This window comes from Dipteris shenzhenensis, chromosome 14, assembly GCF_047967505.1.
Source record: "Dipteris shenzhenensis isolate YYH24624 ecotype China chromosome 14, Dip_SZ_1.0, whole genome shotgun sequence".
Taxonomy (NCBI): Eukaryota; Viridiplantae; Streptophyta; class Polypodiopsida; order Gleicheniales; family Dipteridaceae; genus Dipteris; species Dipteris shenzhenensis.
In genome coordinates this window covers 37,349,057-37,374,264 of record NC_141609.1, presented here as the reverse complement: position 1 = coordinate 37,374,264, position 25,208 = coordinate 37,349,057, and the positions used below count along the sequence as shown (strand labels likewise).

General features: G+C 44.3%; 1 protein-coding gene across 1 annotated transcript in view; it reads left to right on the top strand.

The window, feature by feature from the left end:
* The window catches only part of LOC147894576 (transducin family protein / WD-40 repeat family protein), a 163,490-nt gene that overhangs the window by 111,959 nt on the left and 26,323 nt on the right, over positions 1 to 25,208 (top strand). The window contains exons 13-18 of the mRNA XM_087385339.1: positions 2,425 to 2,856; positions 11,856 to 12,079; positions 12,250 to 12,383; positions 13,314 to 13,592; positions 13,757 to 13,935; positions 14,035 to 14,067. Of these exons, the coding sequence (XP_087241465.1) occupies positions 2,425 to 2,856; positions 11,856 to 12,079; positions 12,250 to 12,383; positions 13,314 to 13,592; positions 13,757 to 13,935; positions 14,035 to 14,067 (1,281 nt within the window). The remainder of the gene's footprint in view (positions 1 to 2,424; positions 2,857 to 11,855; positions 12,080 to 12,249; positions 12,384 to 13,313; positions 13,593 to 13,756; positions 13,936 to 14,034; positions 14,068 to 25,208) is intronic.

Genomic DNA, 25,208 nt, shown 5'->3' with positions numbered 1-25,208 from the left:
GGGAGGGCGGGGGGGCGGGGTTGGAATGGCGGGGGTGGAGGGGTGAAGCAGGGGGCGGGGAGAGCGGAATGAAGCGGGGGCGGGTGAAGCGAGGGGGTGAAAGAGCAGCGAGGGGGCGGGTTGGAGCGGGGGGATGGCGAGGGAGCAGCGAGGGGCGGGTTGGAGCGGAGGCGAGGCGAGGGCGAGGCGGGTTGGAGCGAAGGGGGCGGGTTGGAGCGGAGGCGAGGGGGTGGGTTGGAGCGGAGGCGAGGCGAGGCGAGGGCGAGGCGGGTTGGAGCGGAGGGGGCGGGTTGGAGCGACGACGAGGGGCGGGTTGGAGCGGGGGCGAGGGGCGGGTTGGAGCGGGGGCGAGGGGCGGGTTGGAGCGAGGGGGCGGGATGGAGCGGAGGCAAGGGGGCGGGTTGGAGCGAGGGGGCGGGTTGGAGCGGAGGTGAGGCGAGGGGCAACGAGGTGGCCGGCGGGGGGGGGAGGGGGGACGGGGGTCGAGGGCGGAGGGGAGGGGTGGAGGTGGTCGCGGCGAGGGGGGAGCTAGGGGGAGGTAGGGGCTAACGGCGAGGGAGGGGAGGGGAAGCTCGCAGGAGCAGCATCACCCATTTACGGTCACGAGACTTCATTCGAAAGTCCGTCCGTATAGGAAAGGCTTCCAATGTTTTAATGCCTGGATGACACCGAGGAGCTCTCTATGATACACTGAATAGTTCTTTTCGGCATCGTTAAGATTTCTGCTGTAGTATGTCACGGGCCTATCGTCTTGTTGTAAACCTGTCCCTATGGCGACATTGCTAGCGTCTGTGATTACCAGAAATGGATCATCCCAAGGGGCGATCTTCATAACTGGTGCTGTCGTGCTTGGATCTTCTTAGGGTCCAATCGAATCCCTTGAGCACTAATGATGTTGCCCAAATACTGAATTTCTAGCAATCTGAATTCACTTTTCTTTGCATTGAGATATAGCTGGTTATCACGTAATAACTGTAGGGCACATCACACATTCGTCATATGCTGCTCGGCTATAGCGAAAAAGATAAGGATATCATCGAGAAAGATGAACAGGCACTTCCCAATATACTTTGCAAATACGCGTGACATCATCTTGTTGAATGTTGGTGGCGCATTCTCAGACCAAAGGGCATGATGACGAACTCGTAATGAGCTCGCTCTGTTTGGAAAGTTGTCTTTGGGATGTCAGCTTCAAAAATCTGAACTTGATGGTAGCCACTCTCTAGGTCAATCTTTGAGAAAAATTTTGCACCATTGAGGCGTTTCAAGATGTATTGGATGCGGGGCATAGGAAACTTGTTGCTTACTGTAAGCTTGTTGAGTGCTCTGTAGTCGACACATAGTCATGCATACTTATCCTTCTCATAGACAAGTGCACACATGGTGCCCTTGCGGGTGGCACAACCTGCTTGAATATGCGAGATTAACAAAATCTTTGGTATGCTCCGATCGTCGCGTATCACGGCGGGCTCAGGTAAACCTTCCATAATAGTGAAGGTGTCTTGCCGCCAATCAGGCATCGGTACATGCTCATGGAACCACTGAATCCTGAGGTTCATGTCGCACCCCATTCAATGAGTCAAAATAAAATCCCGCATAAACATGGCCTTCTGAATTGAAAAAGTGAAATGGATGGCCTTATGCGTGAGGTGTGTGTGCAAGCCTGGCGTGAACCCCAAGTTGAAAGTGTCTTTTTAATGCAGAATTGTACCCGGCTTAATGATCAGGGTAATCAAATAGGATTGCTGAATCTTGGTGAAGACAGATGGGATGCATGAGAATCCCCCATTTGTAGACAATTGCCTTATCTCAAATGCCACAGAATATGTTTCTAAATGGTTTTCGTTTACAGGTTTTCATGAAGGAAAGAATCATGAAACTTATTCACTTATTAGGTGCCAAAATCAGCACCTTGGGCTTCAGGGCAGAATGCTAAATGTTTTTGTCAAGATATAAGATACCCTGGGTGTGGAGAGGGAGAATTCATTGGTTAGCCCCTTCAATCTTTGCATTTTGCACAGGAACCACTATGTATACTACAGGAAAAGAAAGCTGATATTTCAAATGTGTAGACATGCAGTTAGCATGTTATGTGGTTTATCATATCATGCGTATAGAAACACCCTTCTTTGTATCAATTTTCCTTCCATGAAGGAGACCTATCAGGTTATGCAATCATTTCTTTAGATAGATTGAGATGATTTTCTGAAGGAGGCAATGTTTTTTCCTTGGAGGTAGTGCAATTTAAGTGAATCTTCTTTCTTGATCTGTAATTTGTTGTGGATTGCACTAAAGAAAATGGATGGTGGCCTACTAAAGCTTTCACCTTTCTGGGAAGCAGTTGAAATTTGGACACTTTAACTTTGTAAAGCTTCAAACTTGCTGGTGATTCAAAATTTTAATTGTAATTTTTTGGAAAAGCAGGGTCTTATTTATCTTGATCTGAATACGGGTGTCAGCTTCTCAAATACTGTGGACAATCTGTGGAGTCAAGCAGAATGGCCAAGCAATGGATGGGCAAAATCAGAGTCGACTCCCGTACCAACATTTGTTTCACCAGGGGTTGGATTGGGAAGCAAAGAAGGTCATGGCCTTGGTCTGGGTGGAGCTACCGTGGGCTTGGGAACACTTCCAAAAGTGGGGAAGGATTCTTCCATGGCAGGTTCAGGATTTGGGATTCCAGGTTATGGAGGTGTCGGAGCCATGGGCCTAGGTTGGCAAGATTGGGAAGATTTTGATGGCATTGTTGATCCTCCTGTCACAATGGAAAACATGAGCACCAAAGCAGTGGATGCGCACCCGTTGAGACCGCTATTTTTGGTGGGGTCACGCAACACCCATGTATATCTTTGGGAGGTAAAAGCCGGCCTATTGTCTTTACATTAAATTATTTCTCCCACTTTCTAGTGATGGGTGGTGTCTAGCAAAACATCAGTGTGATATTGAAGGATCTTACATATGTCAGTAGTAACAGACTTTGATAAGAACATAACCAACCTGTCTGTGAGCCATTAGCCATACATCACACGAGCTTGTTTACATTTAATGCTTGATGTTATGCATCTTCCCCATGCTGTGCTTTGTCCATCTTTCTGGCATTCTTTGCTTCCCATATTGTTTTACTGGATTAGGCATGGCTAAAGTATGGATGGATTGAGAGGAGACTGTAGGAGGGCTGGATACCTGCATGCAGGTCGAGTGACATTTTTCCCTGATTTGATGTCATATTTGTATTTTTAAAAATTTGTTGAAACAAAGGTTCTATACACTACCTATATTTGTACAGCAGAAGTGAAGGGACACAAAACCATGGGATTTTTTGGGCCCCAACCTTGAGGCCAATAAAAAATGTTCTACTTAGTAAAGGGTGTCTAGGGCTAGTGAGGTGCAAACAGACATGCAAACTCTACCAATCCAACTTATTGCTAGGGATCAAATCAAAGGACCTCATCTTGGAAGAAGCCGACATCATCTATAAATATCCTCCTATAAAAAACATATGCTCCTAAAGCAACAAACTATCCTCAAAGCTACCTTCTAGAGGCCATCATAACTCTTGCTCAAGGATCAACCCCAATGTTATGAGACATGATCATGGAATTGTACACAGGCTAGCTCACCTAGTCTAACTCATGGGGAGGACCAAGGGCTCTAAATAGGACTCCGATATTTCGAGAGCTATGAAGAACCATCTAATATGCTAGACTTCAAGGGAGGTCTGAACGAACAGCATTAAGCATTGTGCCACATTGCACTAGAGGCACAATCAACACTAAACTACCCAATAAGACCAAGCTATCAATATTGGGGAGCATGATCCAAGGATCAAACTTTAGCTATCTCAAGGGTGGCATATCATTCCAATGCAACAAATTCTCCAAAAGATCCACATCAGGCCCTACTTGTGGGACCCAATGACTACTCGATTGATGCATCATATGATCCCATAGTCAGTGGTCAAATAGGACTGGTCAAATAGGACGCGCTCCACACCTTCTTGCTAAAAGCAAAGTACACGAATCTAAATAGAAGACAATCTAAGCTTTTGACTACCTTGATTGATCTCTTTTCCCCGGACTCAGTGTGAGGTGATCTCCAAGGCATGGTCCTAAGGGAGCCAACGATTTCAACTAAGAACATTCACTCCCACCAAGGAGGTTCTAATGGAGATAGGAACATCGGAACCAAAGGCCCTGCTTGTATGAGCTCTTAGGGGGGAAAGCTAGTAGCTGAAGCCAAGGAAATCAAAGTGGGGCTTACGTTGGTAGAGGCTGGCTCAAGGGATTGAGGGGATGAGCCTTAGCCTATGTGTCAAGAGGCGGGGCACAGGGGAGGACCCTTAGAAGGCTATGACCTAGCCCTGCTCTTTTGAGGGGCTGTCTTGTCTCTTAAAAAGGCACAACTGGTTCAACCACAACAAGATCATGGGAAGTTAAGACAAGCTTTGTTAGAGGTGTGCCCAATGGAGGGAGGAATGGGTACACCTATCCCTCTAATGTGAAAAGAGCAATTGAGAAATCAAATACTTCAAGAATATCATCAGGTCACTTCTTGGGTCTAACACAATGACCATGTCCATGTCCATGTCCATGAATTCTTTGCTTATGTCCTTTGTGCGTGTATGCAACATTCTTGGCCATGCACTTAGCTTGCTATGGTGTCAGCTGGGGCTTGGATGGTGGCATCTGATGAGCTCTATCATGTGCTCCATGTGGCAGGTATTTGTCCGGTGCGGGGATCCCAATCCCCACCATAGCACATAGAGCCTCCCCCAAATCCCAACAAAAGGCTAGCATGATGAAGGAAGGGATTCCTTCCTTCTTTATATCCAAGGTCCACCAATGTTCACAACTACCTATGGGATTAATCCCCACGGTTCTTTGTTGATTGCACGCGCCAAGGGCCTTCAAGCCCCCCGATTTCCATTAATCACATACATTTGCTAGGTGCCATGAGGGAGTTTAGTACCACACATAAAGGGCCCTAAGGTCCCATACTCCAACACCCCCCATGGTCCAAGCACCACGAGTTGACAACTAGACCAACCAAGGTACCAATCAATGCTTAACATCCACTAAGGACCAGATCGGCCAATCAACACTGGCCATACTTCACAAACAGAGCCAGGCCAATCAAACAGATGCCAGAGGATAGGTCAAAGTCAACAACGTGCGACCACTCACTAGAGCCACGCTGCCACTAAATATACATAAATACTCGAAGTACCGTTGTCACTACAGTCGAAGCGCACGCGGGCAGCCACCTCCTAGAAGCATGGAGTTGCCCTGACCAGTCCACAGAACAACCAGTTGCTGCTAGCTCAACATAAACCTATAGCCAAAGCGCACACGCGGGCCACCACCACCGTCAGGCACTACAATCGAAGCACACTCGGGCCACCACATCCTGTAAACATGCAATTGCCCTAACCAATCCACAGAGCAGCCGGTTGCTACCACCTCAACACACAACTGCAATCAGAGCGCACACGTAGGTTGTCACTCCCCGCATGCATGCACTGTTATTTTTTTCTTATCAGGGTCTAGCAGCCGCCCGATGAACAAGCAGTTAAGATGCAATGTCTTTCATAGTGCGCCACTGAAGATCCACGTGGACAAAATCATGTCTGCAGGCTTGAAAAGCTGCTCTAATACCATGTTAGAAAATGTGGCAACAGCCAACACGTGTCCATCAGGTATGCATCGTGTGTAGGGGTCCCAATCCCTACCCCATAACCATGCAAAGCCTCCCCCATATCCCAACAAAAAGGCGGCGGGATGAAGGGGAGGGGTTCCACCCATGTCCACAACTGCCTATGGGATTAATCCCCAAGGTTCTCTGCCATGTGTCGATTACTCGCCAAGGGCCTTCAAGCCTCCCGATTTCCATTAATCACATACATTTGCTAGGTGCCACAAGGGGGGTTAGGACCACACACAAAGGACCCCATATTCCAACATGTGCTTCACGAAGGGTTATCACCTACAAAACTATCCACTCAATCTCTCTAGAATCATCTTTGATAGACAAGCCTACGTCCTCCCCAACTAGTACCACCTTTTACACCTGGTGATCCATTAATACCAAAGGTGCAACCATGGGTGCCTCGAAAACTATGTCGAAATGGGTGCGAGTTGAGTCCAAATGTGTACCTCATCGGGAATCCATAGTACCAAGGGATGAGAGAACCTAGTTGCATGTGCAAGACCAAGCACACTAGACTTTGTTGAAGCAAGGGATATGCGGGCTCTATCGAGGTGATCTCAAGAAGAGAAACTCCTTGCCCATGCCCATAAATGGCGACATCATGGATGTGATCATCCTCAACTACAAGGATCCATTGGAATCAATGTCTAGCCTATCATTGTGAAGGGCTAAGGCTAGCATATTGTACTACTTTATCCTAGAGCACCTGAACAACGTGCTCTACCAATGGTTTATCCTCAAGGAGAGCAATATCTTTACGGCATTGGGTGTCAGTAGAACTGCCATGAGAGCCCCTTTGACCAAACTCAAACAAGGTTTCTTTCTTCTTCTTTTTGTTGGGGAGGGGGGCGGGAAGTTTGCAGGGAGCGGCGGCGGAATAGAGAGGGCCAAATCAACCATATACCTACACGATGGCTGCACAAAGAGTATTATATGGTTGTACAAATTTTACAAATGCTTATGCACAATTGTATAGGTGAAATTTTTGCAGAGTTTCTAGATCTTGAGGTTAGTATCCCCATTGTATGCTCCTGCATGTTGATAGTGTGGACTTTTTTGCTGGCTGCTTACCAATTGCTTGCACAAGGTGGACTCCTAGGTTGCCGTGGGAGAGTCCATAACAACCCTTCCATGGAGAATGTACTTTGGAAGTAGTTCATGCTAAAGGCCTTGCCAAGGCAAAAGTGCCCTAGAGTGGATGGACCCTCCCTTGGCTCTTCAAGCATTGTTCAACTTGATATTCACCCTCTCTGGCTTGCATTTTTTAATGGCATCCAATTACCCTTTGGAATATTGACTACAAGAAATTAGATATGGTTGAGCTTCCAAATCTTACTCATGATAGACTTGACGGATTTAGTTGCACAGCATCTTCAACAATGTTTTCACGTTGTAGGAGATTGGGCGCATGAGCTTTCTCAGCGTCGTGTGGTCCTCCTTTCGGGTTCCAAGAAGTCCAGAGTGGATTGGGATTCTTGAAGGGCCCCAAGACACATTCTATGAGTGTTCGGCTAGAGGCATCTCAACTGTGTACTTGGATAGTACGAATTAACTCTTGATCAAGGAACACGTAGCAATTTCTCATGATCACGTACCTCTGGATGCCAGATTAAGAGAAACCTAGTGCAAGACCCCTAACAGTGAGCTTGCCCAAAAAAGCTTTGCTTTGCTCGGGCGCTCCCCGTGCCATCTGAACTTCCCCACAAGAAGTTGCACATTAAGCACTTAAGCTGTCCCATGTATCCTTGATAAAAGCACTAACAAGAGGTAATGTACCAGGCCATGGCTAGAAGGACCCAGTTTCACGACTAGAGGTCTCCTTGCTATGAATATTTGGCCAAGTTTCAGTATATAGATTATGACGAATAGTCTCTAGCATAAGGGCAATATACTGCTCTGTTGAGATATCTAGACCCACTTGACATCCCAACTATCTCGCTGTCTCTCCTTGTGGAATCCAACGGAAACTTTAGTCCACCTCCTTGTCTTGGATTTCCTCAGTCTTTATGAGAAAGCCCATTGAATTTATTCCAGTCGATCTTGGCTCTTGACTCTAGACAGTCACATTCACAAACCCTCCACAAACAACAAGCCAAAAAATCTTGTGTACCCAGTGATACGAAAAGCCCAATTTGTGCATAGTGCCCTCCAAGAAGATCCAATCAACCCTAGCATAGGCTTGCGACAGGCTAAGACTCCTCCTGTGCCCAATCAATAGCCTCCCAAAAGGTGAAGATGTTTTCCAGAATGGGAGTGAAAAATTCTACATGCCACCAAACCTTAGCGTGACCATACTTTCCAAAGCACTTTCATGATGCATGTTGGGTTTGAAGCCCATTTCAAGGCTAATCAAGCCTTTAAATTTAAGTTTCTGTGGAAAGGGGTGGCACCTCTTTGTTCTATCTCAGCATGGTTGCATCGAGCCTTCTCACTCTTTCCATTTCTGACTCATTCTTGTACGAGTTAAGGGCCACAAACTATGATCAATCAAAAGTTCTCAAATATAATCAAAGTCAATCTGAGGCAAAGGGGCTCTAGTAGAGTAATGAAAGCATAATCAAAGTCAACAATCCGAGGCAAAGGGGCTCTAGTGGAAGATGCAAAACCAAGAGGTGCTACCACATGGCAAGCATCCAAGAAAAGGTGCATTTTGCTCCGACGGGTGCAACTCCTTGCTACAGCCTTATGCACGTCGAATGGATCCTCCCTTCACTTGCAAAGGAGGATATATGAGTTGTTCTTCATTAGCAATGAAAGATCCAGTACAGTATCACACTCATTAGGAGAGTCCAAAGGAAGGATGCCTGATCGAACTACCTGCCAATCCTTAGCGAATGTCCGGGCTTAAGGTGGAGGATAAGTCCTACGAATCCTTCAATGACTTCTTGGCCATGGGCCATCACCAAGGGTGTTGTTCATCAAAGGTCCAATTGCATCATTGCATTGTGCACGCTTGTCTCTAATCTGCTAGGAGTTATGTGCTCATCTGTAATGCAATTCCTATTTCGATGAGTTCCGAGCATCTTCTCTTTCGTTCACATGTGAGGAAGTCATCGCTTAGAGCGGTAGCACAAGTTAACATACTCTCTACGGTTTTTGTGACGAATCTCTTGCAACTAATTAAACAAGTCTTATTACTAAGCGTGAAAGCGTTAGGTGGGGGGATCCACAACGATTCAACAAAATTATTTTAGAGGCGATCTAGGTAAGGCATGATTGAGCACAAAGTTGATATGCTGTCGCATCATACTTGGACGATTGATTTGCACAAAAGAAGATCCACTCTTCTGGTACACCGCCAGATGTGAAAACAAGCTCTATTTGACTAGTGTATTTGAGGAGCTTTGTGATGTTTGGAATTAAGATCAACAACAATTAAGAACGGAGGCCAATTAAGATCAACAACAATGTTGATCTGATCACCAAAGAAATCTAGAGACCCGCATGTATGTCTACTGCTTTGCCATTTAAAAGGGGTACATTATAGCTTTCTATTACTGTTTTCCATGCCTTCTTTTTTTCCTCAGATGCAAACTTCTTAGCTTGGTGGCTGTTTGGATGCCTCTCAGCACTTCTAATTAAATGCCCCTGAGGGGTGCATTTGTCATGGGGACATGAATTTCTAAGCTTTAGGAATTTACGGTGAGTGTCCTAGCCTCCAATTGATTAAAACAATCAAATCTGATGAGAGGGAGTTCATGTAGATCCACACTTCATTGAGGTTGCTAGACCCTACACCAGTTGGGCCGGCCATTTCAAGAGGGAATTTTTCCTAACCAACTAACACCAGAGATTGATCATGGAAAGATTGGACCTATGGAAGGGAGAAGTGATTTGGAAGGGAGACTCAGTCCTCTGCATACACAAAGAGTTGAGCTGGGTAGGGTGCTCCTCTTTTCTACCTATACCAACACCCACTGCAGATATGGAGGATTTATTTAGAATCCTCAACAACAGATGAAAACTGAATGATGGTAGATCAAAATGGTATACCACATTTCACAGAATTTAGGCTAGCAATGTGCCTGAGAAAATGTCTTGTCTTGCTTGGCTAATCCTTCACAAAGCAGTGTGATCAAACTCTAGAGGGCTCAGCATTGGTAAGGGATATGGTAAATGTATGAGATGCCTAGACTTTGTGGAGGATGTTTTTCATTTATTTGTTGTTGTCCTCATGCCAAAAAGAAAGAAAGAAAGAAAGTTTATTAAAGTCTTCGAAAGACTGATGGGTCTATGAGATTGTGAAAAACCTGATACAATGAGCTGTGGTAGTGGAGCTACTAAACGAGCATCCACACCAATGTAGAATGCAAAAAATGCAAAATGGTAGTACTAAATCCTAAGTACAACATAGTCATATCTCGACTGTATATATCAATCAATCTCAGCATCATCGTCGACATCATCATAACCATCATCATCATCATCAGTAGCAGCAGGACATCAAGATGGATGAGGCTGTGGAGATGAAGACATGAGGTCAGCAATAGAGTGTTGTTGCCCCCCCAAGGGTGTAGTCTTGGTATGTCTCATGGTTGTAGCTCTGCGTCTAACCATGGCCACTGTGACCCCCGTTTGTCGGGCCCCGACCAAGGAGGGGATGTCCCCAAGTATGATCTGTGAGTCAACCCTCTGTCTAAGTTGTCGGGTGACAGGCTCCGGGTCACGGTCATGTCGAGGTTTCGCCTCATGGGGGTCTATGTGATCTGGCTGAAAGAACTCCGTGATAGAGCTCTGAGAGGTATCAGTCGAGGTAGAAGTCTGCTCCTGTCTCCGTGCTTGAAGTATCCTATCGTGGTGTCTGAGCACCTCATGAATGAAACCAGCCAAACATCGTTGGTCTGGGTAGGAGAGGAAACGGGCCAAAACCCTATAACTATCTTTGAAGAGGCAGTAGAAGCGCCCTCGGATCTCATAGTAAACAAGACATCTGAATATGAAATGCTCCTCTGTCTCAACCTCTTGCATGTCACACAGTGTGCATATGCGCCTCTCCCTGGGTAACCACTCTGCTCTGCTGCTCTTGATACGAAGTCTGTGAGAAGAGACCTGGAACTGCCCAAGAGAGATCCTCAGCGAGTGGGGTAGGTGAATTTGCGTGTATCTTGGTGGATCAATGAAACCCTCCGCTGTGATATGTAAGAAGTGATCTCTGTAGAAGCCCAGCTTCACTGGAAGTTTATTCAGATTAAATGTGGTGAACCTGTAAATTGGAAAGCCATCTTACTAGGGGATGCATGCAAAGTAAGGCATGAGCCTTGGTTTCTAATAATTATTTCTAGAGACCCAGATGAACCATAGAGCATGGGTCCTTCTCTCTATACCCCTGTGGCTAGCCTCTCCAGCAAATCCCCCTCTATGGCTGGGGACACCTCAGATCAGCCACCTTTTTCCTCTCCTGGCTCCTACATCCAATCTGCTGGTTTCTCCACTCAGCTGCCCTCTGCCCTTTCTCATCAGATTCAGGGACGTGCTGTGGTTCGACCTATCTCAGGGCAAGATTTGGATGCCATGTCCATTGACCCTTCTCAGAGTGTTGCTGTTGCTCCTAGTCATTCTTCTGATACTACTGCTGCTGTTGCTTCTGACTCCCTTCACAGTGACTCCAAAGAGGAAACCTCCAGCTTCTCCTTCCATCTTTGAGAAGCTCCTTTCAGTCTTTTTTAGGACGTTATCTTTTTTGCTGCTATGATTCTAGGATGTAAGAGATGATGTGATCAGCACTGCTATTATAGTTGAACTCTTATGATGTACAAAATGTTATAAAGTAATAAAGCCACTTTATTTTTCTGCCCAAAAAAAAAAAAAACTTCAACCTAACGTTACCTTATGTGCTGCACAATCACACAAGTAATTTAAAAATCATGTAGAAAACTTGAAAAGGCATCTTGTGGCTGCCTTGATTTATAATGCCATTGCTCTTAGGATGTTTTTTAGTAGGTGTGAACACCTGAAAGCATTGTTATTGTTCTTGATTAAATATTTCTATACTGCACTTTTAGAGCATTTTTTATGCGCAGTCCCCTAGAATCAAGCAGGATGTTATAAATTTAATGTGCACTCACCTGGAGTGGTCTCTCTATTACCTTGAACCAGCGTGTGGTTCCAAATGAAAGTACTGATTGAGTGTTTCTTTTTTTCATGGACAGTTTGGTAAAGCATCTGCCACAGCCACATATGGGGTGCTTCCAGCTGCAAATATTCCTCCTCCTTACGCCTTAGCATCAGTTTCTGCAGTGCGGTTTGACCATTCCGGTCATCGTTTTGCAACATCAGCAGTTGATGGAACTGTCTGCACTTGGCAGTTGGAGGTTGGGGGAAGAAGCAACGTTCGACCCACAGAATCATGCCTATGCTTTGATCATTATGCCTCGTATGTATCCTTATCATCGTTTTGGTCATTAGTTCTATGGATGTAGGTGACATCTAATGTCTTCAAATTCATTGGATGCTGAAGCATAGAAATGATAAACTTCATTTTGGAAGCTAGGTTACAATACAGAGCCTAAAATTATTATTGTCTATGCAATGGCTATGAGACAGAGATGTTGCTTATGTTGGAGCAAGTGGTGGTATTCTAGCAGCGACGGGATATTCTCAAAATGATTTTAATCTAGTTTTTTGGGATACGCTTGCACCACCAAGTACATCTCGTGCTTCTATATTCTGTCATGAGGGTAAGAACCCATCTCTGCCATCAACAAAAACCACACAACAAATTGGTAGCTGTTTGCACAAGCACTCATACAGGGGGACATCAATGTTATCCCAAACCCAACTTTCTTAATCTTACCCCCCGAAACCCTTCTACCCCTATCCCTCCCCCACCCCGCCCCCTTCCTGCTCCTCCAGCTCAGCTGTTAATGTACATGCAAAACAAAATGTGAAGGTAACATGCATGGTCACATTCTTGTGATGAGGATTCTGCACTTGTGTGCATGTAGGTAGCTTTTTGTGTGCAGGCATATAGGTTTGCATTCATGTGTGTACACACAGATGTACATGCACACCCTCCTCCATTTGCAATATTGCACATATAAATGCACACCTACATGCAATTGCATAGATGCTATGCACATGCATGTAATATGCACATATGCTAATGGTCACTGGACTTGTTTGCGTGATTGTGGATTGAAACATGCATATGTGCACATGCCCGCACACACAATCATGCATGCGTGAACACTGCCTTTTTGTCTACAGAAACTCTTACATTACAATTACGAATTTGGGGCCTATGGTAGGATGGCTCAGAGTGTAGGAGTGATAAATTTCGCAACTTATGCCTTTTCATATGCCTCAACATCTCTGGCATTTTTACAAGTTTGCATGGCATTTAATGTGGTCTCCGTGTAAGGAGGTTTGTTGTTTTTGAGGGTGTAATCCTGAGGTCCAAACCTCTCTTCTTTGTTTATGTTCAAGTTTTACAGGTCAATTAGGCAGAATGTAATTCTTATGTTGCTAATGTCATTTATAGCCTGCTTCATGTGTGGAAACAAGGTGGCCATCCTTCTGGCCCAGTCCATGAACTCATCTGCTTTTCACTCATCTTTGTGGTTTGCATTTAGGATGTCATTTTAAAACCTTGCTCCACCATGAAACAGGTGGAGCCCGGTGCCTTGAAATGTTTGACCATGATGTGGGAGGTGTTTCAATATCACCAATAATAGTCACTGGTGGAAAAGCTGGTGATATTGCAGTACACGATTTCCGCTATATTGCAACTGGCAAAACCAAGCGTCAAAAGCACGTGAAAAGGGAGATTTCAGCCCTACATAGTGTTCCACAGTCAAGCCCAAAGAAAGCAAGTGATTTGCAAAAGCAGCAGGATGGAGAGCTTAATGTCAATGGGATGATATGGTACATTCCAAAGGCCCATACAGGTCAGGCCACGGTGATGGTTTCTTACATAAAGTTCATTCTACAATAGTCATTCAAGCTGAATTGTACAAATAGAAAATTGTCACGATGAATGGTAATGACCTAGCCCTGCTTCTGCTTTGCAAACTCAGGAAGTCACAAGTCAAAGTTAATTTTATTGGTGCAGGAAGTATTTCTTGTATCTCAGCTGTGCCTGGAACTTCTCTTTTCTTCACGGGAAGCAAAGATGGTGATGTGAAGCTATGGGATGTGAACAAATGTGAGCTTGTCAGTCATTGGCATAAAGTTCATGACAGACACACGTTTCTGCAACACAATACACGAGGCTTTGGGGCAATTGTTCAGGTAGTCTGTCATCAATCGTTAGTACACCCCTAAGGGTTCTGGTTTTAAGGGCCATTTTCTAAAAGAACAGAATTTTATAGTTAGCACATGCTTTTGCAGCAGGATTTTCGAGGTTTTGGTGGGCTTATTCAGGTATGCAAAGCTAGCACATTGTTTAAAATAAGTTCGTAATCTTCCTGTGATTTTCTCTGGTGAAATTGGCTTTAGTGAACTGACATCCAGCAATCAGCCCGAGTTAAGGATCCAAAGTAATGTGCTTGCACTATGTTTGCTTTATTGTGTGATGAAAGATGAAAGAAATCGCACTATATGCTGTATGTATAATGTAGTTTTCTTAGTTAAGATCATTGCTGTAATGGGGATTTCTAAAACCCTAGCACTTCAGCAGACAGCTGTATTTCACTTAAAAGGGATAAGGATGTGGTTGGGATTATCACTCGGCCTTGGATAAAGAACACTTAGGGCAAGGCGGGAGCCTTGTATATCATAGATTCTATGTTAGTGTGGAGGTCTCTGAGGTGATCGTCAGGCGATTGCCCCATTTAAGTGGGGCATTGTCTCTAGTGTCGATCCATCAGGGAAGGTTGCTCTTGTATATATCTATAAGAAATGTTTATTGGTTATCGGGTTACTGTTTTTCTTATGTGTTGCAAGACTTACTGCTCTCCATTTGGGTGACTGTTTACCGCTCTCCGTTTTCTGTCCAGAACCTGGAATAGTTTTCACGTGGATTGTAGGGCAAGTTACTGGAGTGAGCATTGATATATTGGGCTTTGAAACTTTTCTAGCAATGTTTGGTTGGCTGCATTGAAGGAAGTCTCCAGATGATCTGTGCCATATCCTTTCTTGATAATCTCAAAACCAGTGAAGTAAGAAGCAGCACCACATTTACAATTGCAGAACTTAATCTTTTACCAGAGATAAATAAATGAAAAGCTTAGGACTTTCTGCAAGTGTCCGCTACTGCAGAGTTGAATGCTGTTTGCAGTTGGACAGCGACTTGTGTGGGTGGTTGACTGCTCCCAGATATGTCAGAAGACATCATGCTATTCAGGAGAGCGTATTTCTGTGCCTTTCTTTGCCAAAGAAGAGAAGTCAGATATACAGTCGTCATAAATTATGTCATTTTCCAAGGGCTGAGAGATTTGCTCTGTGCAACACCATGTCAGATAGCTCTATGGGGACTATGCTAAGATCAGGATGTTTGACGTGGGTAATAGGATTAGGATACAGAGGGCTAACTAAGTAGAAAGTTGGAAGCTTCAACTTTTTTGGTTGAGCTAGCCTGGATCATCTCATGGATCCTATCCAAATTAGGCCATTGGAGGGCATGAATGATCATTTATTAAAGCATTGGAAAGTTTGTATGAAAGGTTCGTATGCAAGGTTGGATGATGCAGTGGATAGAGTAACAAGCATTAGAATCAAGAAGTGGAGAGTAAAGGGTTGAAGAATAATGAAGGCCATGTTGGTTGTCTTCTCGAGTCTGTGAAAAAGGATAGTTGTGAGATGCAAGGAAGCTTTGTTTCTTTATGAGGCTGGATGTGACGCTTCAAGAAACCAACTTAGAAATGGGCTATATTAAACTCAAAAAGAAAATTAAACGCCCATGATGATGTTTTTCCATTAAAAGATACAGAGCAAATGTGTATTTCGGGGTAGAAGATATGAAAGTAGAGTCACTTAATACTTCTTGCATTAGGAATACTTATCACAACACTGCCTATATTAAATATTTTTGAATCAAATATTAAATCAACATGATATGAACTGCACAAAAACAAACTTGAAGATTTCAAAGTGATGTAGTGCTTGAGAAATCATGCAAGATCGGAGCCTTCTTTATTCATGTACTTAATTTGCATTTCCTAGAATGACAAGGCCATCATCTCGTTACATGTATATCACTAAATGCGGCGTATCTTCATGATTACAACCTGATATTCATTTTTGGAAATTTTGTGTTAAAAATATTAAGTGCAACACAGGTGTGGGCGGTATTCTCATACCCTTCTCCACAACATTACAATGTTGCCACCATTTTTTCTGGTGCTTACTTTTCCACTCATAACAATACTGAATCTATGCTTTGTAAACACATATATCATGGTATACTCAATTCAGTATTGCACATAGGCTTTCGTTCTGATATTTCATGCATTGCAGTGTGATTCATCTGATGGGCCGTTTGGGTCTTTGGACTCATACGCTCCCATTTGTCTAATGGGTCATTTGAGTCTATAATTTTCCAAAAAATTTGGCGCCCATAGAGGATGAGCTTAACCTTTGAGCAGTTTCAATGCGGGACAACCCAAAAAGGAGGACTCGTAGTACAAAATCACCACCCGGTCTTACCCATAGGTTATTAGTAAGCACATGAGGAGAGGATCACATCTTTTTTAGGAGTAGCCCCCCCTCTCTCTCTCTCTCTCTCTCTCTCTCTCTGAGGATGGATTTGTCATTCCACCAGGCTATACAGGTATCCACATGTCCCACTCACTGAGGATTGCCCTTGGCCAGCTTAGAGTCTCTTCGCATCAGCTCGAGATAGAGACTGGTAGGATGCGACGCATGGAGGATGGACGGCGACCAGGCCGAGAGACCAAGATCTGCCCTTGTTGCACCATGGGAGAGGTGGAGTCAGAGGAGCACTTCATTTGCAGATGCCCGCTATATTATGAGCTCAGAGGTAGATTCCACTGTCTCTTCACGGATGGCTTTGGACCTCTCTCACGAGTGATGGACTACGAGGATCAGTATTGCCTAGCTCTTTATGTCAGGGAGGCCACTATGCTTCGACGAGACTACCTCAGAGACCATCTGCACAGACCGGAGCGTGATAGAGCCCAGCCTGATAGAGCTCAAGCACACGCTATATCAGAGGACAGAGACTAGGAGGAGCACGAGGAGGTCAGAGCTCACACAGGACACATGCCTCCACCCTGTGGATGTACATATGAGATGGTTTGTAGACGCCGCAGGATCTTGTTACATAGGGCATGTACTCGTGGCAGCTTTTCGGAGGAGACTTACTCATGGAGATCTCGCCCCACCAGCCGCTCACCTCACCTTTGCTCAGATTTGTACTCTCATAGCAGGAGGCAGAGTCGATGGATAGGATTTTCAGTATTATTTTGGTTCTCAGACTCCGTGACACCTGGACTTGTATCTTTGCATTGGCATATTGTACTCATCCCCCCATTTTGCACCCAGGGGCGGTTTCCTTGCATCTAGTTTACTTTGTATTTAGGCTCAGATTTGACATTATGTACTTTCACATGCATTGTATTGCGTAGCACTTAGATGATATTCGACGATGCCTCTTCTTTGTGGCACGTTGATTTTGTGCTATCTTGTATGCAGAGTTCTTGATGTCCCATGGGCCCATTTTGGCCTTTAGTGGACAATAATACACTTTCTTTCTTTCTTTCTCTCTCTCTCTCTCTCTCTAGACAGGCTGCCACCCTTCCAGAACAGCTTTGACGCTCCATTTGTCCCGTTTTGGGGCAACAAGTTCAACCCGATCATTGAGAGGATCGTTTACAGCTACACACATTCTGGACCTGGTTGGCACAGACAGAGCTTCCTATGAAGCTCAACTTCTATCAAGACCACTGCTTATGCATCTCAGGGGAGGGTTTCATTATTGCAACTAGGGCACACTCAGATCCACCTTAGCCGCCAGGAGGGCATGACGGACTACTCCTCCAGACAGTAGACATCGATCTATCACGGGCTTCTTGCCTACACTGCCTAGCCTGTCATTGGACATACCTTGACATTTCATGCCATGTGTGTGCTGCATTGTATTGTATGGATCAGATTGCCTCTGTTATGATGACGATGACTATGGGGATATGTATGATGATGGCATTGACTATGTCTACACAGTTTTCTAGCATGGGTTAGGATGTTTGCTTAGTAGCTCCATCCTTTTGCTCATTGTATCAAGTTTTCTATCAGTCTCATAGACCCATTGGTCTTTAATAAACTCTCTCTCTTCCCCCCCCCCCCCCCCCCCCTCTCTCTCTCTCTTTGGGGTCCGCTTGTACTGTCTGATGTCCCCCCATTTCCTCCTTGCCCCTACACAAGGTTAATCTGCATGTGATTTAGACTTCTTCTAGATACTCTTTGAGTGCTTACATCCTTGATGGGGCTGCTCAACCAGGGCTGGATAATCTAGGATTATGATCAGTTAAATCTAAAATGTGGATATAGAGTCACCCATGGGTTTGGTAGCAACGAAGGTAAAGATAAAGCTAACCTTGTAACCAATATAGACTTGGGCGTAGTATGCGGTCTAACCGCCTCCCCACTCCCCTATTAGATCACTATGGCCATTGATGATTACCCATTTTGTCTCGCCACTCCGCTATAAGATCTATGTCCAGATTTCCTTCCATCATAACCTAGATGACTGCTATAATGCCAACATATGTAGTGTTCTAGCACAAAGTTACCCCCCTCTTCTGAAGTCAAAATTGGGTGCATCATAGGAGCCATCACAAAAGTGTTACGGGCCTGGCACATTAGACCTTCCCCCGCACTATCAAACCTAGTAAGGAAACCACCCATGGATCATGACTTCAAGTCCTCAAGAGGCAAACTGCTCCATGAGAAGGCGCAAGGGATTTTCTTTGCTCTTTTGAGATAGAGGACTGATGGCTAGTTTGCTACAAAGAGGTCTTTCATTCTCATGAATGAAGAGGTTTTTGTCAGCTTCTCAAGCAATGATTCTCAAGAAACTTGGATGAAGTTTTGCAAGAAAATGTCACTTTCACCTATTAGAGGTTTAGATAATCCATCAAGGAATGCTTGCATGTTGGACTAGAGTTTTGATCAACTACTCCCAAATATGTTTGTGACCCTTAGACTTACCTCAACCTCCACCTTTGATGTGGGACATGTTAGAGATGCCACACTGCAGCTTGTGATGGGAGGGCAATAGACCATGAAGGGATCTAAAGGGAATACTTGTAGATGTGGTTCTATTTTCGCCAATTATATAACGAGGACATAAAATTCCTCGGGAGTCTGTACCCATCCTCACGATAGGGGATCCGCTGCATACAAATGACTGCCGCATGTGCTTGATTGACCATTTCATGGCTGAGTCTAGGGGGCTCTACTTGAGAGATACAACAGTGACATTGTAGAGAACATGATAGAGAATGTGGGGCAAAGCATGCTTTTTGCCCTCACTTCTCTATCGTGGACCATGTCGTTACCGCTAGGATGATTATTGAGGGGGACATGACAAGACATCTTAGATTATATTGCTGCTTTTTGGATTTCATTGATGTGTGCCTTGTACTTGCCTAATTGGAAGACTACAAGATTTTCAAATACCAAGGAAGATTGCATACTGTAGGCACTTTATTAGAGTCTTAAGGTGAGTCCATACAATGTAGGATGGACAGAGGAGTCCATTAGTACTATAGAGGTAAAGAAAGGATTGCCCTCTGTCACCAACCTTGTTTGGCCTTTAGATCAACAATGTTCATCGAGCCCCTCAAGAAAGAGGGGTCACCCTATGAAACAATGTTCTCGTATTGTCCTCTACAAATGGACCTCAAACAACATTGCACACCTATCAAGAGATCGTTGATGAGAAAAATCAACTTGGGTAAAACCAAGTTTGTGATCTTCATCACTTCTATACCAACCATGCATAAGGAGATTTGTGTACATGAAGGGGAGATCTATTCCCTTATAGACATCCAACAATTTGGGAAAGGAGGCATCTCAAGAACCTCTCCTCAAAGGAGACGTGCATAAGTCAAGTGAGTGGATTATGCAAGGAACAAGTTAGTCACACTAATTATGTCCTTTGAACATGGCAAATACTAGAGGAAATTTGGTTATATCTGCCCATGAATAGGAGTAGTTCCTTACTCTAAAGATACCAAAATCATCAATAGAGCAAAGGCCCTCACACAATGCCTAAAGGAATCCCTTGAGGCATAGGACAGATTCATAAGACATGCAATGTCCATGGTCTAGGTCATGATGTTAGTTGTTTATCAAGCAACAAAAAGGTGATTTATTTTATGGGAAGGATCGTGAATTGAATGAGGCAACTACAAGACATCTTGGGTTTGTCTACCCTAACAAGTACAATTCCTTCTCGTCTTTCAAAAACAAGCCATCAGTACAATTCCTTCTCGTCTTTCAAAAACAAGCCATCTTCAGGTTCAAACATCTTCTTATTGGGAGAGCTCATAGTCTCTTTCACCTCTTTCCATTCAAAGGGCTGTTGTATAGATCAAGCTCAAGGAGTTAGGCATTTTGTTTGTGTGTATTTGTGCTCCTTGGAAGCCCATAGAAGGAGGCGATTCCAACAATAGTGGACCACAAGTTGGGCGAGCCCTAAGGCATCTTTTCTAAGGACTTAAGTGGTGTGAATAGGGAAGGAAGAAGGATTGTAAAGAGAGATGTTCACATGGATGCTTTTGGGGTGTAATGTAACCACCCTTGTTAATAGTAAGCTCTAACTTGATCTGGAAGAGTTCTCCTCAAGAAGTGGTACAGAGTTGATGAGGTTCATCCCATCACAATGATCTTCCCACCATTAGTGAGCTTGAGCGAACAATATGACTTTGTCCATCAGTATTGAGCATGCAGAATTCTGTTATAATCCTATGTGTGGGTGCTTGCCAATGAGGCCCTTATTGGAAACATGGTACGGGGGAAAATCCAAGATAGGTAGATTGGTTCTACGGAGGTGCTTCAAACGATAGGATTTTGCCTTACTTTTATTAGCCAATTGTTGCAACTCTATTCTCCAACTCTCCTACAATAGAGTTCGTCTTGAGGTCTACATTGAAAAGATCCTTAAGGCAAGACTGTCTCCCTGCCACATTGCTGAATGCTATCATCACAAACGCCCCTTCGGTATACAAAAAGTCCATCGTCATGAGGCTGCTTGTTGAGTAAACAGCAAAATAAATCAAACTAGTAGATGCAACTGAACAAGAAGGTGTTGAAGTAAGTCTTACTCTTTTCAAGAGCATTTATTGGCCTCAAGATGCATGTATACTAGTTTGATAGGACGGACGTCCATACTAGGTCTCAAGGGGGGGTATCAGGGTTAAATAGAAAGAAGAGGAATGCTAATGAGTCTTACAAGAGAACTCCACCATCTAGGTTCCTCATAATAGTAGGGTTGAGGTGAGAGCAAAAATTTTAGTGGTTTCTGTTATAAACATGGTGGAGAGAGGAGAGAGAAGGTTAAGGTGTGAGGAAATGATACATAAATGCAGACATAATGAAAGGCTATCTTATTCATAATCATGAGAAGACAAGCCTTATAGGCTACACACACACACACACACCCACACCCACTTGCACCAAGTGCATATGGGATAAGTCCCATAGTGATATGCATCACTCATACATGACTCACACACATGACTAGTACTAGAACTCCTAGTACTACACACCAACACATCGCATCACCACTCTTTCGCTATGATATCTCCAACCACACCAACACATCGCATCACCACACTCTTTCGCTATGATATCTCCAACACTCCCCTTCAGAGCAAAGAGTGTGAGACCCAACACGTAAAGAGTAGGTTGATTCCTTCTCCACCGCAATACTGCAAAGAGCAAGTCCAACTGTCTAACACCTCCCATCTCATAGTGACTTCTCAGTCAGCTTAAAACTGGCAAGGGAAAACCATCACTTGTCACCCTGACTTACTTTGAACTAGGTGCTCAATACCATCAAACCAAAGTAAAAGACAATACATTCATTTTTGGGGGACAACCCAGGGTAGAGTACCTCTTATTGACTGCAAATAATTCAGTTTAGAGGAACAACTCAAGGCTGAGAACCTTTATTGACTCAACACAAAAACACACAGAGCTAAGCATCATCTATCTTTTTAGAGAGGAATAGATCATGCAACATAGCAGATGAAGCTTCTTGCCCAGGTCTAGTAGATGGGAAATAAGTGGGTACCATGCTTGTCCTGTTTGTGGAAAGGGTTTGAGTGCGCTTGCACGACACTCCAAACATATGGGGAAAATGGTTTATGAAGGTCATGATACCCTGTTAGTGAGCAGATAGGTTGAAACAAAGACCGAATAACCGTGTATCTCAGATGGGTTACTAGATTCAGGCTTGGAGGGAGAATGGAGAGGACCCTCCTCTTGGTATGAAGAGGCTATCCATCTTTCACGAGCTTCCTTATTGGGGTCAGTTACAAATCAATCATCTCTTGGATCCCATGCATATCTTCAAGAATGTGAGGGCTACTATTTGGGCACACTTGGTTGGTGACAAAGACAAAGAAGGAGGCAACTAGAGACGAATTAGGGTTAGGAAGATGATGACGTGGTAGGGCAGCTATGGCAGGGTGAAACTGCTCTGATACCATGTTAGAAACATGGTCGAGAGAGGGAGAGATAAGGTTAGGGTGTGAGGAATGATACATAAGTGAAGACATAATGAAAGGCTATCTTATTCATAATCATGAGAACTACAAGCCTTATAGACTACACACTCACACACTTGCACCAAGTGCATAGGGGATAAGTCCCATAGTGACATGTGGTACTCACACATGACTCACACACATGAACTAGTACTAGAACTCCTAGTACTACACACCAACACATCACATCACATCACCACTCTTTGGCTATGATATCTCCAACACCCCCCTTCTGAGCACAAATAGTGTGAGACCCAACACACAAAGAGTAGACTGATCCCCCCTCCGGGCTATGGAGAGGCTAAGCAGGCAGATAGGAGCGCAAGAAGCTACAGAAGAGAGGTGAAATGAGCAGGCAAGAAGAGGCGACTATGGAGGCAGTAGGCAGACTGGAAACGGAGGTAGAATTGAGGCGGAAATGAGCAGAGCTGAGGCAGCTGCAAAAACCCTAATCGGGTAGGAGGAGCTGAAAGGAGGAGGCAGCTAGAGACGAATTAGGGTTAGGGAGATGATGACATGGCATGGCAGCTATGGCAGGGTGTACATGCTATGATACCATGTTAGAAACATGGTGCAGAGAGGGAGAGAGAAGGTTAGGGTGTGAGGAATTGATACGTAAATGAAGAAATAGTGAAGGCTATCTTATTAATAATCATAAGAAGTACAAGCCTTATAGGCTACACACTTGCACCAAGTGTATATGGGATAGTCCCATAGTGACACGTGGCACTCGCACACGTGAACTAGTACTAGAACTCCTAGTACTACACATCAACACATCAAATCACCACACTGTTTGGCTATGATATCTCCAATAGTTTCTTGGGAGGTTTGGAGCGATGTTTGCGTGTTGCAAAATTAATACCTCTCCTTTGCAAGCAAATGTGTGGTATCTCCAAACATTCTTTCGGTGTACCTTGTCTCTAATGTCAACTCTATTTCCTTGGGAGGATTGAAACGATGTTTGCCCTTAGCAAAATCATTCTTTGCAAGCACGTCTGTGGTACCTCAAACATTCTTTTGTTGTATCTTGTCTCTAATGTCAACCCTGTTGTTTTGCCCACATCGAGCATTTGGAGATTTAGCAGGGTTTTATGGTATTCTAGGAAGTGTTCTCCAAGGAAATTCGAGGCAATAGTAATATGCACCTCAAACAACAACGTACAGTCTATTTTCCAAGTGACTCCTTGAGATCAACCAAGCTCCTTGAGGTAGTTTGCACAAGAACATAATGATCAACAAAAGGGTTGTAGAAATGTGTAGATCACATTTTTCTACCAACATTAATGAGTAAATGCTTCTAGTCAATGGTTGATGGATGGCGAGGGGCTTCCATTGCTAGATTCTCCCCTCTTTTTCTGAAATATAGTTTATCTGGGAACTTTTACTGGTTTTTTTCTCTTTTTCTTCTACAGAACTTGTCTTCTACCTCTCTCTTTCCCCTTACTCTCCTTTCAAATACACTATTTTTTTCTTCTCTGTGGGCAGTTTTTTGTTTGGGACTGTTTTTTCTCTACTTTCACTTTACAGGTACCCCCTTTCTGGGTTCCATCCTCTTCCGAAGACATGGCTGAATACTCTTATGAAAAAACTTTTCAAAAGGATCGATCAATTCAATGTAAAAAGAAAAAGCAGGCTGAAGGTCAGCATGACCCAGTGCATGATTCTGTTGAAGGACAACTGGTTTATGATGTCATGCATGAAGGATTTGCAGACACAAGGAAAGAGTGGAAAGTCTCTGTTCCCTCAGTTGGTCTCATTGTTGAAGTGGATGAAATTGTGGATCCAATTAGAGAATATGCCAAAAATGTAGTTATTTTATTTTTCCCAGGTTGGATGCCACCTGCTACATAGGTAGGCAACTGGTTGACCTGCACACTGGCTGGCTCGTTTGTTCGGAAGGTACACTATGAAGCCAGAGGTTTTTTTGAGGTCAGTATGGTAGATGAGATCCACAGGCAAATGCTTTTGGAACATTCGCCCCTCTTTTATGGGCAGCAAATGGTGCACATTTTGCCATGGTCTCCCACAAGAGATTTTCAGGCTTTGATCCGACACCGTTGTCCGGTCTGGGTTGAAGTTGTAGACTTCTCGCAATGTATGGCTTCACTCTTGCCTAAAATTGCAACGACTTTAGGCAAAGTGGTTTGCCTACCACAGCCTAATGGCAACTCAAATTGATTTTGTATTCTCTGGGATACTTATAATCCAACACTAGAGTCTTATTCAGTCACGGTGAACAATGTTGACATGGGAAGTGCTTTTTATAAATTGAAATGGGATTTATTTGCAGGGGCTTGCTTTGCTTGTAAAAAATTTGGGCACATGGCTTCGCAGTGTCCAATGAGTCAGCATAAAATGCCTCCTGCCACTTTACCCGTTCAGCTGCCCATTAAGGATGCTCCTGCCTCTATTGGGAATAATAAGAAAGGTAATAGACCGCTTCTTGTGAATCAGGATAAAGGCAAAGCTCCAGTGGTCTCAAATGGGAATGTTTCTTCCCCTTCGCTTCCTGCTATTCAACCCTCAGTAAAAGGACCAAAACCTCCAACTGATGGATGGCAAAGTCCAAGAAAATTTATCTCTGTTCGACGACCTCCACCCCCTCGCACTTGGAATGGTGCATCTTCTAGTGCAAACTCTCCAGAGGTCAATTCAGGAATTGGGATCACCTGGGCTGCAGTAACAGCTAGCAGAACCCTCTTCCCTGAAGAAGAGATTGCTGCTTTGCTGTCTACTCCTTAGGCGGATGTTTCTTCTCAGGGAAGAGGCCCTGACCCTGAGGTAGAAATGCAGGGTTAATATCCTCAAGATTGCTGCTGTACATAG